The sequence below is a fragment of the Delphinus delphis genome, chromosome 3 (genome assembly GCF_949987515.2).
Source record: "Delphinus delphis chromosome 3, mDelDel1.2, whole genome shotgun sequence".
Classification (NCBI taxonomy): Eukaryota; Metazoa; Chordata; class Mammalia; order Artiodactyla; family Delphinidae; genus Delphinus; species Delphinus delphis.
The window spans coordinates 68,144,861-68,159,040 of record NC_082685.1 but is presented as its reverse complement, the minus strand read 5'-3'; the positions used below and the strand labels follow the sequence as shown (position 1 = coordinate 68,159,040).

At 40.4% G+C, this 14,180-nt stretch overlaps 1 protein-coding gene across 1 annotated transcript in view; it reads left to right on the top strand.

The window, feature by feature from the left end:
* The window catches only part of MEGF10 (multiple EGF like domains 10), a 161,389-nt gene that overhangs the window by 109,889 nt on the left and 37,320 nt on the right, over positions 1-14,180 (top strand). Inside the window, exons 9-11 of the mRNA XM_060006961.1 lie at positions 5,069-5,281; positions 11,805-11,979; positions 13,263-13,383. Of these exons, the coding sequence (XP_059862944.1) occupies positions 5,069-5,281; positions 11,805-11,979; positions 13,263-13,383 (509 nt within the window). The remainder of the gene's footprint in view (positions 1-5,068; positions 5,282-11,804; positions 11,980-13,262; positions 13,384-14,180) is intronic.

Sequence of the window (14,180 nt, the reverse complement as noted above, 5' to 3'; positions counted from 1 at the left end):
GAGTAGTGTTTTTTTTTTTAAATTAATTATTTTCATTTTTGGCTGTGTTGGGTCTTCGTTTCTGTGCGAGGGCTTTAGTTGCGGCAAGTGGGGGCCACTATTCATCGCGGTGCGCGGGCCTCTCACTGTCGCGGCCTCTCTTGTTGCAGAGCACACGTTCCAGACGCGCAGGCTCAGTAGTTGTGGCTCATGGGCCTAGTTGCTCTGCGGCACGTGGGATCTTCCCAGACCAGGGCTTGAACCCGTGTCCCCTGCTTTGGCAGACAGACTCTCAACCACTGCGCCACCAGGGAAGCCCTGTTTTTTTTTTTTAATTCCTATTTTTATTAGGAACTTTTGTTAGTAGTATCTGTTTAATTTCATTAAAGACTTTTTCATCTTTTGTTAATATAACTACATATTTTCCTTAGTTTTTTGATGTTATGAAGTATTGACACCTTTAGCACATGGTTTTTACAACATGTAATTGGGCTACTCAGAAAGTTTTTGTGCCCTACATCCTGGTTTATGATTGTATTTTGGAAAATGATGTTGTTAGATGAGTTCTGGATCCATGTGGCATTAATATCTTAATATAGAAAGATAAGTCAGGAAGGGAGAGGCATGGGACCAAGCAGAACCCTAAATAATAGTTCTGTGTAATATTTTTGGACCCTAAAAATTTAAATATAATGGTTTTCTTGCCCTGTAGGGATTTAAGTCTCAAATTCAAGGAAACACAAAATCAACAAACATACAGGCCGGCTTATACTCGTCTTTACATGATACAGGGAAAGGGGATAACATACAGGGAACATAACATACAGGGAAAGGGGATAACAGCTAATATTCAGGTGAGTTTTAGATTTGAGGCAAAGCTGGCAAAGAGCTAGAGAAAGAGAAGGAAAGTGAAGAGGGAACTTGCTTCTTGACTTGTTTTTATAACTGTTGTTTTTCCGATGAACTGATGACATGACTCCTGTTTTCAATTCTGCTCTCACTATCTGGGTTCAAGAGTTAACACATGCAGACACACACACACACACACAACACAATGACAACAAGCACATTTGTCATCGTGAAAGGGAAATAATAAGTGGTTATAGAACCATCTGTGGCAGGAGGTGTGGGGAAAGCAGCCCAAAGGCCTGGGGACTTGCCATTTCCCCTGTTTTGAGAAGTCAGCGAAACTTGATCACTGAGGTCAGATCAGAGGGAAACAGGTACCACCGTAGGCAGCTGGCCCAGAGCGTACCCAGGATGTGGTGACGGCCCTCCCAGCCAGAGAGGAAACAGAACAAACAAAACGGGCACCTTGTAAGCAGGCAGAGCAGATCATGGGATGCCCCCATAATAGGCTGTAGGGTTTGTGGGACGGTTGAGAGGACAGCGTGGTGAGGAAATCTCATGCGGCACAGCCAAGTATGAGTGGTGAGAGCATGGCTTTCAGATCCTCACAAAAATTCTTCTGAAGGGGTTAAAAGAATGTTCTTAATGCTGATGGGTTGTCATGGCATCATCGCACTGGGGCCTTTGATGGCCTAGCATGAGTCCATGTACATAATTGGTGCTCCTTACGCATTAGCTAAGTGGAGAGATCCGTGGATCAGTTATGGACTCTGTTAAGGTGAAGCCAGCCTGCCATGCTGTCTTCTGTACCACCCTGAAAGTGAAGAAGAATGTGGGCCAAAGGAGGTGAAGTCCAAAATTGGAGACAGGAATTGGGGGATGCAGAACTGGCCTTCAGTGGAGGAACTCTTTCCTGCTTCTGGGATTGTGGAAAAGTTGGCTCTTTCCCAGTGTTCTTTATATTTCCCCAGAGCAGCAGTTCTAGATGTTTGAAAGGTAGGCAGCCTATCTATTGATCCCAGTTTAATGAGGAATGTGATTCTTTCACACTAAATCATGGTTTGGCCCATTTATTCAGGTCACTCTTGGAGGGCCATGCTCAAAAGGACAAAGGAGAAAAAGGAAGCTGGCGCCCCTTATGTGCTAACTCACTTCCTTTTCCATAAGTTAACAGTGAGATGCAATATGATAATCAAAATGATATTCAAACAAGCCTGCGACCCTCACTGGTTTGGGTATTGGTGTCATGTTTTATGAGGTTATCTCTACTTAATGCTTGTCCATTTTTCCCAATTCCAGGGTATTATTCAAAATCTAAAAAAATAAAATAGGAACTTCACATTTTCATATTTCTACTATGGCCAATATTTATTGCTGTATTTTTATCTGCCTCTCTGCCATCTCTCCTAAGAAAATATTTCCTCTTTTAATGACTTCTAAAATTACTTTTCTTATTCCGCATGGGACCACAAAAGCAACATTAAGGGCATAAAATTCGTTGGGAAATGATGCTTCTTTTAGAAAAAGCCCAAAAGGGAGATAAGACTGCTTGACAAAGACTTCTAATTCAGCCAATGAGAAGGATGTAAGCTACTTCATGATTGCATTTATTTTTAAGGTGGAAAATACCTACTTCTAGAAAGATATCCTACCATTTTGGTGTGGTAGGTGGAAGCAGACATAACTATTATTAATAGGATTCTCTTACAAGTACAACATTGACAAAAAACAAGTGGGAAGGTAAACCAAACTTTACTGGCTACTTCAGTAAGTAAAATTCAAATGGCTTTTTGCCATTTAAAACAGAAACTCAGTATGTTTAAGTATATGTTAGAAAGGTAAATATGGGTCAGGCCCAGCTATTATGGATTTTGTTTTCTCAGAGAGAAGGAAGTCCCTGCCAGGATAGGACAGAATAGACACATTGCTCCCCTGTCATTTGGCGGCAGACATTTTTCCATGCTTCACGTTTTTATCCTGTTCCCCACTTTTAGAGCTGTGCTTTTTCCTGAGTTAAAATCCTGGAGTCCAAAGCATAACATTTGGGTTTCTTTTAGTGGTTTTATTTACCTTGAGCATAACTTTTTCTTTTTTTCTGGTACTGCCTTGCAAGGATGTCTGGACAGACAGGTTGCCAAGCTGTCTTGCCAGCCTTCAGTGGAGCCATGAGGAGGCCCAATGATTGTCCTATAGCATTTCTTTCTCCAAAGTTTACATCTTTAAGGAGTAAACTAAGTGACTTGGCTTAGTAAAGCTTCTTACAAGTTAAAAATAGAGTATCTTTAAAAAATACTCTGCTCTAAAAATAAGTTTACTCATGTGTACCTTTGCAGCACACGTCTGATTTTTGCTAAATAAACTTGGTTCAATTACTCCAGAACTTTTCTAATGCTTTGTTGAGTGGTTGATGTGAAGACTTTGCCATTGACAAGCCTAAAGGTGTCTAGAGTCTGTGAAACTAAATTTGCAAGAGGCCCTTTTCCCTAAATACATGCCAGAACCAGAGTTAAAGAGAAAAATATCAAAGGGTTCTCAAGATTTATCCTCTGCCCTTAAATAGAATCCCATCCAGCCTTGGTATTGTTAGTCCTCACACCCTATCATTAAAAACTATGCAAAGCCTTGTGGAAAATGTTTGCTTTTCAGCCTCTTTGCTGTTGCTTTGAAGTCTGCTTGGATTCATTATCATGCACTTGCCCTTGCCCTGTACCCATTTGAAAAAATGCAGTGCTGACCTACATTTTGGACTCTGGGTCTGGCATGACTTGAGAGCCACATGGGAAGTGGCTGCTGAGACTCACAGAGGGTACCCTGCTTGTGGCAGCACTCTGGGTAGGCGAGACCCCGGCTTCCCCTCCCTTGGCAGAAAGGGCTCCTTCTGCTACAGAAAGTCCCTTCAAGTCACCTTGCCTGGTCAGAAAGAAACTTGGCTGGCCTGATAGCTAGTCTTGTGTTCCATGGAGCCATGATGATTTTCTCTTCTCAATTCCCTCCAGCAACTCAGCTTCCCACCAGATCCAACTTACCTAGAGCATATCCTTATGCCGGGACCACACTGTTAGGCCATTTTTTAAAAGACAATAAAGTGAATCTTTTTTCTTACTATTTAGTAGCCCTTCTTCCCAACAGAGGACAAAACCCCATTTAATAAAAATTTTGTGTTCGAGAACTCCCAGCATCTCTACCATCTCCTGGCAGGAGTTCCCCAGGTTGAAGTTGAGGACACCTCATTTCAGTAGCTCAGACTTTCCCACATCTAAGGAGGACTTTGTTTATTTAGCTACATAACTTTCTAAATGAGGAGCAGTGATTGCCATTCAGCTTTGAAAAGAGCAGATACATGGCTGAAATTAAAAATTAATGTCAATGTGAAAGCCAAGAGCATTAATATTTCGTTTCAAGTTTGCTACAAAGTTTTCTCTTTGAAATGGGGAAAGCATATATCTTATTTTAATTGAAGATAGGTAATTTACAATGTTGTATTAGTTTCAGGTGTACAGCAATGTGATTATACATATTCTTTTCCAGATTCTTTTCCATTTTAGGTTATTAAAAGATATTGAGTATAGTTCCCTGTGCTATACAGGAGGTCCTTGTTGTTTGCCTATTTTGTATATAGTGGTGTGTACCTGTTAATCCCAAACTACTAATTTATCTCCCCCTGCCCACTACCCCCTTTGGTAACCGTAAGTTTGTTTTCTATGTCTGTAAGTCTGTTTCTGTTTTGTAAATGAGTTCATTTGTGTCATTTGTTTAGATTCCACATATAAGTGGTGTATGATGTTTGTCTTTCTCTGTCTGACTTACTTAATGTGATAACCTCTATGTCCATCCATGTTGCTGCAGATGGTATTATTTCATTCTTTTTTAGAGAAAGCATATATTTTAATTCCCTAATGATGGGCTGGGAACTCACACTAGGGCAGTTCATCTTCTCCCTTTCCTGGTATCTTCTAAAGTGCTATGTGTGCCTTTAGGACTAGGTGTAAAACATGCTTTTCATCCCAAGCTCATAATTTTATTTTGTTTTTGTTTTTGCTATTTCTTTAAACAGGTCATACTACTGTTACTACTATAATTTATCTTAATGCTTTTCATATCTGTAATGGTACAATTACCAAATAAATGTCAAATCCAAAAAGGATATCATTGTAAACGTAACAAAGCCTATCTGAATCAACTGTGTATTTCCACAAGGCACTGACTAATCTATTTTATGCTCCCGCCTCCTGCATGACAGGTGCCAGGATGAGTGTCCCGTTGGCACCTACGGAGTTCGCTGTGCAGAGACCTGCCAATGTGTCAATGGAGGGAAGTGTTACCACGTGAGCGGCTCCTGCCTCTGTGAAGCAGGCTTTGCTGGCGACCGCTGTGAGGCGCGCCTGTGTCCAGAAGGGCTCTATGGCATCAAATGTGACAAGTGGTGTCCCTGCCACCTGGACAACACTCATAGGTGAGGGTCAGCTGACCCTGGAATGATGTGTCCTATTAAAGTTTTCACCGCAGTGTCCACTATTTAGAAGGAGGGATTTGCAGAGAGATTTCCACCCTGAGACCCTTCTTGCCTCTGGGTCATCCAGGGCAGGAACCACTAAGTAAACAGAAGTCTTTTCCACTTAATGGAACAAGTCAGAAGTGCTAAAATTGTTAGATGGCCGTGGATGGATATGAACCCCTATTCTCTATTAATGGCCACTAGAAAATATTAAACTTGCTGAGGTTAGTAGAATATATCCCTAAGAGAGCGACATTCCCTTAGAAGCAAAGATACAATGAGAGACATAGGTTAAGCCCAGTTTAGTATGTAAAACTATCACAAAATGATTCTCACTGCAGCCTCTTTTACTTGACGTCTGCCTAGCCAGGAAGTGTACTGGTGGAAGTTTTGTGACAGTGTGTCACATGTGGTTGTGAGATATGTGTTCAGAATTGATTACTTGGACATAGAATTCATAGAGGTCTTTTGGCTCAAAAATTTCTCGAAGAATTTATGAACAGGAAACCAAGATCCCACCCACTTTTCTGTACCTTGTTTGCCCCTGAAAATATCTATCCAACCGTTTCTTCCTCTCCCTCCCCCAAGGACCAGATACATATCACTTAAAGTTCTGGGCCTCGTTTGCATACTGCTGGAAAAGTTGAGTTTGAGAAAAATGCAGTGCATTGTATAGCAGTTCAGATGACACCAGAATTACCTTCATTTTCGTTCAGCACAACTGTTACTTCATTTATGTTTCTGAAAGGTAACTTGTGACCACGTCAAATCTCAAATGCACAAAAGTTAAAAGTAAATAGAAGCCTGTAGTGGGTCTCTTCTTTAAACCTTTGTTGGGAGCCAAAAAGAAAAAAAAAAAGAAAAGGACTCTGCACTCTGTGTGTGTGTGTGTGCTGAAATACATTTTAGTGGGACATATCAAAGAAGTGCATTCTTTTTTTTTTTTTTTTTTTGTGATACACGGGCCTCTCACTACTGTGGCCTCTACCGTTGTGGAGCACAGGCTCCGCACGCGCAGGCTCAGCGGCCATGACTCACGGGCCCATCCGCTCTGAGGCATGTGGGATCCTCCCGGACCGGGGCAAGAACCCACGTCCCCTGCATCGGCAGGCAGACTCCCAACCACTGCGCCACCAGGGAAGCCCAAGAAGTGCATTCTTAATGTGTCTCAAGCAACTTAGTAAGCTACTTTAGTCAACTTCTGGTTTTCTTCATTGGAAAATATTGCCACTCTTTACATGACAGTTTGGGGAGTAAAAATGAATAATCTCTGCAGGATTTTGTTTTTCAACTCTTTAGTGTTGAAGGAGCTGGCAGGATTAGGGACAAGTCATAAGTTTGGCTCATTAGTTTGGCTCAAGTCATTAGTAATGGCTGAGGACTTTTTAATGCCAGTGTGCTGTTTCGTTGTATACAGATGCAGCCTGAAATCAAATAGATTAATAAACGTATACAAAGGATCTCTGCTATGAGAAGGATTGGAGAAGCAGAGGAAATGTTGATTTTGTTGGAATTAGTTACCATATTAGTAGCTGCAAGGTGCAAGTGGACAGTTTTTAGGTTGACGTCAGTACCATATAATTTTGACATAGATCATGTGTACCTAAGCATGTATGCTTTAACAAACAAGTACATGAACTTATTTGATAGTCACATAGATCAAAAGAACACTAAAATCTGTCTAATAATGTATAACAAATAATCAGAAGATTAAAAAGCAATTAGCCTATGAAGTGGCTTCTCTAGATAATGACAGCTATTTTTTAAAATTAGCTTGTACAAATTTCTGTTAAGACCAGTTGAATGTTGATTATATGACTCTGCCTTTTTGAATTCACAGTTGAAGCCACCCATCTATTCTTATATCTTGAACTTCTATGTAAAATTCCTAGAAACACAAGGTTCCCTTTGAACCAAAAGGCATAGAATCTTTGTATTAATTGAAAGTCTAACTTACCATTTAATCAGGCAAGAGTGTAGCTTACTATTGCATAATACATGATGTATATTTATCCTAAAAGTCTTTGTCATAATTAATGAAATAACTAATGCACACTATCAGTTTACAGTGTCTTTAGGTAAATTTTTAGTTCTGTGGATATGTCTGTATTGACATATATTGAAGCCGTATATTTGAGTAAGGGTTTGTATCAGTTAGTTTTGCTGCATAAAAAAAAAACCTACCCTAAACTTAGTGGTCTAAAACAACAATTATTTGTTAACTGATGATTTTTTGCTTGATTCTTTGGGCTGGGCTCAGCTTGGTGGTTGTTCTGCTGGTCTGCCTATGTTCAGCTGGAAGATCAACTAGAGGCTGGAATTCCTGGAATTCCTCACTGGAATTCCTCACTCACAAGTCTAGCATTTAGCTTGGTGATGGGAGTGACTGAGCCATATGTCCCCAGCATCTAACAGGTTAGCCTGGGCTTCTGTAAGTGGTGACTGGCTTCCAACAGCAGCAAGAGAGAGGGCAAGCCCCAACATGGAAACACTTTTCAAACCTTTGGTTATTGTCATGTTTGCTAATGTCCTTTTAGACAAAGCAGGTAACACAACCAAGTCCAGATTTGTTACACTCCACCTCTTAGTGGGAGGAGTTACAAAGCGTTTGTAGCCATCTTTATTTTGCAAGCTATCGTAAGGTTGAAATGAATTTAAATATATTTATAAGTGATATTAGTATTTTAAATTACAGCACTGTTATAGAGCCTAAGGACACTCTCTGTGAACTGGACTTCTTAAAACTAACTTTTATAGTGGAAATGATTTTGAACAGGAAAACAAAATTCAAGATTCACTGAGATTCCACATGGGATATGTATATTAGCTCTTGTTAATAAGGACATTTAATAGCTGTGGGCAATCAGGGTGTGCCTATTTGCAAATGCCACCTAATTGTCATATATTTGAGCATGAATAATATCTAAGGAAATGAATAAAAGGAAGTTCAATGATTCATTCTATTTTAGCCAATATTATATAGGATACCTGTAATAATTTAACTCTTAAACTGAAAAACTTTACTAGAATATTTTTATCTAGTTATATATGTGTAAAAAATGGTAGATATTCCTATCTATGTTTAATCCGATCTTCATATTACACAGAGCAATCTGTTCTTTAGAAAGAAATCAGGTAGGAGGATATTACCCTTCAACCTCCACTCTGCTGCTCTAACAACAACACGTAAATCTCATTACCAATTAAGCTGCCTGCGTGAGAACCCATCAAATGCCTCCAAAGTGCTCTGGCTTCCTACATATAATTACAAATTGCAGAATACTAATTTTGGTGTCAATCAATTTGAGAACCAGTGTGCTGCACTAATACTCAGTGGGGGGCATTGAATATCAATTTCTCTGCCTGCCTCTAGCTTAGTTCAGTTCTCTGTCCCCGAATTGTCTATTCTGCTTAACATTTATATCTATACCATGAATATTATTTTCTACCTTTTAATGTAGAATAATATTTTCTATCAAAATATGTCCTTTTTTTAAATAGTATCTTAAGGTGAACTACTTTAACCAATCCATCACTTGGAATATTTCTTTTCTTTTTGTCATATGTAGGGCCTTTCTAAAATAAACTTAAATTTGTCCATGCTTCTTGCACAATACAAGCTTTTATTGGTCCTGCTACCCCTTTTATCCTTGCAGTTTTAAAATTTAAATTTTAGCAATTCTTTTTCATATATAGACCTCCTAGCAGGCTGCTATCAAACTTCCTTTTCCTTTGGTGTGAAAACAAAGAAAGAAATCTGGGTTCAAGTTTGATTCTGCCACTACCTGTGCAAGACTTTGAATAAATTCCTTTCCAGGTCTCTCTTCCCTCATTTATAAAATGGAATCATACCTAACACTGTGAGCATTAAATGAAATCATGCACATGGATTGCTTAGCATGGTGTTAGCATACATTCAGTGCTAGTCTGTGCACCTGCTTACAATATCATCATAAATGTCACTTAAGTGACTGTCTCCTGCAATTAATGGTGATTCCTTTTAAGTCATAAATTTGACATTTAAAAAACTAATTTTAGGGGAAATCTGGCCTTTGTATGCAGACATACAGATTATAATTTAACATTGCTGGATGACTTCGAGAGATCAGGGGAAGCAGATTTGTGTGGGAAAGCACGATCCCTGGAGTCAGACCCCACCACACATCAACTGTTGACAGTTTCACTTGTTCGCTCGATCAGTGCTTACCGTGGGCTACTGTGCCCACGGCCAGGTGACAAAACACCCTGAATTCTTGTCCTCATGGAGCTGGAAGTCTAAATGGGAAAGAAGACAGGGGAAGGATTATAAAAATAAACATAAGATTACAGATTGTGATAGGTGAGATGAGCAGGGTGCAGTGAAAGAGAATAATAGGAGAGACCTAACTGAAACATGAGTGGTCAGGGAAGGCCTCTCTAAGTAAGAGAGATTTAAGCTTAGCCTGGAAGGAGAAGATGGAGAGAGCTAGGCCAGGAGTGGGGAGACAGCATTCCTGGCAAATGGAATAGCCCATGTGAAGCCCTTAAGTTGAAAAACCTCAATGCTCTTACAAACTAAAAGAAATCTATTGCGGTTGAACATAGTAATAAAGAGAGAATAACAATGAAAGGAGAGGTCGGAAAGAAGGCAGTAGCCAAATGATGAAGGCCTATGGGCTATATTTAGGGTCATCATATATCTGGTGTCACAGGAACTGTTTGGTTTAGGCCTATTGCCCTAATGTAATTATTAGTAACTCCCTCTTCACTCTTAAAAATGTCCTGGTTTAGACAATAAATAATCTTCACTCTAGCTGTATTAAACAGTATGGATTTTATTCTGAGTGTAGGCTTCAAAGAGAGTCTTTGAAGAATTTTAAGGAAAATGATACCATATGATCTACTTTTTAGGTGATGAGGCATGAGTGAATGCAGGGAAGAAAGTCGGAAGGCTATTCAGGAGTGTAGGAGAAAGATGACCTTGCCTTGGAGTGGGATGGTGACACTGAAGATGGAGCGATGTGGATAGATTCAAGACATATTTTGGAGTTAGAATGGTTAGGTCCTAGTGATGAAGTTAATATGGGAGATGAGGGAGAAGGAGTTATCAAGGATAACTGTGAGGTTTTTAGCTTAAACCACTGAGTGGCTGGTGGTGCCATTACTTCAGTGGAAAGCAGTTGAAAGGAAACACTGAGTGAGGAATGAAGAAAGGGAAGAACCAGAGCTCCGTGTTTGATGGTTAAATTTGAAAAGTCATGGAGATGCCAGGTATTTTGCCCAAGGATAAATAGCAGATAAGTAGATCTGAGTAGTTCTAAGTTGATTTGAGATTCAAACTCTTATCTTATGAGTCCAAACCTTATATACCCAAGAAACCATCTTAAATGTAGAGTTGTGCTTGAATATTTCTTCCTGTCATGTTTCCTGAGTAATGCTTGTGACGGATGCCTAGGCCTTTGCTTCTGGGCACTTAGTCGCAATAGGGACCTAAAAGTATATTTAAATAAATTTCTAAAAATGAGTAACAAACTATCTAACCCACAGGCCTTTTCTTTAAGACAAAGAGATAGGAAATGAGATTATGGGGTGTGGCTGAGACCCTCACTTGACAGATTAGGATGTCAGGCACAGGGAGGTTATGTGTTTTCACTGATGTTGACCAGGTAGTGGGAGAGCTGGAATGTACAGTCTCAGTCTTCATCCCTTCCAGGTCATGGTTTTTTTGCAGAAAATCTATGAACAGTCCTCCGGTGAGAGGTCATTTAGCAAATGTCTGGATGAAACAGTGGGTTTTGTTGTTGGCCTGAGTTAAGGGGAGGGTTTTATCTCCATCAGGGGAGAAACACCATCTTCAACAGTCTTTCAGTTGTGAGCAGAGCTAGTTTGATTGTTCAGATTTTCCTTTGGCGAGAAGCACATGTGTTTTGAGTGTTACAGAGCACCCTGTTGTGTGAGCCTCGCTAACCCGTGCCTCTTAGCGCAGCTGATGTGTCCATTTGCTATGGGGTGACAGCTGGCTGCCCGGCCCATCAATGCGACTGCTGTTTCAGGTAGAGACAGCTGCTCTGCCACCAGGTATGGGGAGCCGAGAGAAGAAATAGACTAAAAAGGTCGCTGCTCCTGCAGTTCCTTGGACATCACTCTGGTGAACTGACTTGGTAGTGTTCATTGGATGGAGTTCTTTAGATAGTCTCCTCTAGTTGACATCTTATCAAATTAGTGCTTTCACTTTACAAAAATTAAAATGAGTTTCAGACAAAAGGACACAGTTGTTTAGAGTCATCCTGCTAGAACATGATGCTGATTTCATGCAACATTTGTGGTACCAATCAGGTTTCAGCCGATTAATTAAATCATACCAAGACTGGGAATGAAGTTTAAATTATCGTGCATGGAATTACCCACACATTTAATGATCATGGCTAAAGCAACATTTGCACGGGCCTTGGGTGTCATGTTTACCCGAGAGTGACTTGCTCCTTTCATCCACGTCTCTCAGCTGTCACCCCATGTCTGGAGAGTGTGCCTGCAAGCCAGGCTGGTCAGGACTCTACTGTAATGAGACCTGTTCTCCTGGATTCTACGGGGAAGCTTGCCAACAGATCTGCAGCTGCCAAAACGGGGCTGACTGTGACAGTGTGACAGGAAAGTGCACCTGTGCCCCAGGATTCAAAGTGAGTGGCTTGGGCTGTGGAGGAAGGAGATAAGGGGTGCAGCTTGGAGCATATTGATACCATGATTTATATGACCTTTTCTGAAGTCCAGTGAATGTGCTAAAAATCAATCGCATCATTAACAAGAAAGAAAATGAAGAGAAATGTAATAATAAGAGATATAAATACTTACCTGAGAATGGTGACTGGGCAAGCCGGTGAAACTATAAAGTGGCATTAATATTTAATTAATATATGTCATGAAGTAAGATGTATTTTAATTATTCCTTATGTAATTATTTTATCATGTTTTATAGGTAGCAAAGAAATTTTCCAAGTAGGATATGTATTATTGTCAACCGTTTTTGTTTTAATTCCATGCAATTTGAAGGTGCATACTACATCGTTAGCATTTATTATATATTAATATCCAAGGATTAGTAGTATATAAGTTTTTCAGTCCCTTTGAGAATCTAGACCTTTCCAATATGCCTATAAGCTAACAGAAAAGAATTTTGCCTAGTTTCCAGGATTTCTTAGCAACAGATTAGAAATTTTTGTTTTGAAGGAAAATGGGTTGTTCTTGAGTTATTTTCTCCCCTTTTTGAGAGAACATTAAACTGTGAAGAATGTTGATGATTACTCCAGAGCACATAATATAGAATGAGTGAGTCATAAAGTCTCAGAGCTGAGATCTTTACAGGATTTTCTAACCTGTGTCACAATTCTTTGGTTGAGCCCTTGAATTATCCTTAAGAGTCTTCTGTTTTTAAAGGAGGGTGACCTCCAGTCACCTTTGGTAACCAACTTCTATGTTTAAAAGCTCTCTGTCAGATAATAAATTGAATCATGCTGCTGGCTGAGTGTGTTCTATTCCTTTGCCTCACCCGCTAATCGTATTACATGTTATACAAGGCAGTCTAGGAAGCATTGCAATTTAATGTATAGTTCATATTTATGTTTATTGACAGTAATTGTACAGCTACAGTTTGTTGTTCTATATCTACTTGTCTGAGCAAGGACAGAGGGTTTTGAATTTATTTGCTACCAAGGAAAACTAATGAAGGCAGCAGGCTTTTTGGGGGTCCTATTCAATACTGTATCCTAAATATAGGCCAGCTAGCATTGCCCTTGAATCTGTACAATTAGTATAGTGGTGATGTTATAATAACTCTTAAAAATACAATGTGTTAAAATTAGAGAGGGACTGTAATTAGAATGGACAAGATATATTTTTGTTCATTTGTGTTGGCCTTATTTCATGTGGTAAAATTGCATGCATTTTCCTATTTGCGCCCATCTAGGGAATTGACTGCTCTACCCCATGCCCTCTGGGAACCTATGGGATAAATTGTTCCTCTCTCTGCGGCTGTAGAAACGACGCTGTCTGCTCTCCTGTGGATGGGTCTTGTACTTGCAAAGCAGGTGAGTGGGTGAATGAGTCTGTTACCTGATCCTAGTCCTGTTAACTCCTAAAAGCACAGGAAAGAAACTTTAACTAGGATTCTAGCTCCAGCTGTGCAGAAATACGGTGCCTGGACTCAGCAAGACCCTTAGCCAGGGAGAGCTCTCCTGCTTTTGTGAGTCAAAGGGAGAGGCTCACATGAGATTATCTCTGAAGTCGCTGCCAGCTCCAAAAGTCTGTGAGTCTCTGTGCTTTGGTGAAGCGTAAGCAAGCAGACATGTGTCCATTCCCCTAAATTGATTGGCCTGGAGTCCTGACAAGAATGCAGCCAAGCACCTGATTGTACGTGGGGGCCGGATCGTGTTTATTCACAGTTGCTGCAGCAGCCGGCATCCTGGATACTCACTGTTCATGGTTCATGGGCTCCTGCTTTAAAGATGGGGTTGTTCTTTCAAACGCAAACTTTCCTTCTCCCTCCCATATAAATATTTCATTTGCTGACCTGAACAAAACTCAGCACCCCACAATGTGCATCACTGCGCATTAGACAGTGAGTGATGTACGTTGTGCAACTTCACTTCATCTCTCTTCCCCCAGTAGCCCGGTAGTGCTTCTCAGCGTTGGCATCCTTGACAGCTGTGCGGGTGCTTTAGCTCATTTCTGATAGAGGCTTTACGTGGCAGAGCCAATGCTCCCTGAGCTGTGGCAGGGGCACTTCTGTGCACCTCTGAGATGTTTCTCAGGTGAAGAGTGGCTTGGAAAGGCTGGGCAGAGCTCCCTGCTGCCTTTGTTTGCTCACGTGCCCTGGCACTCTTGT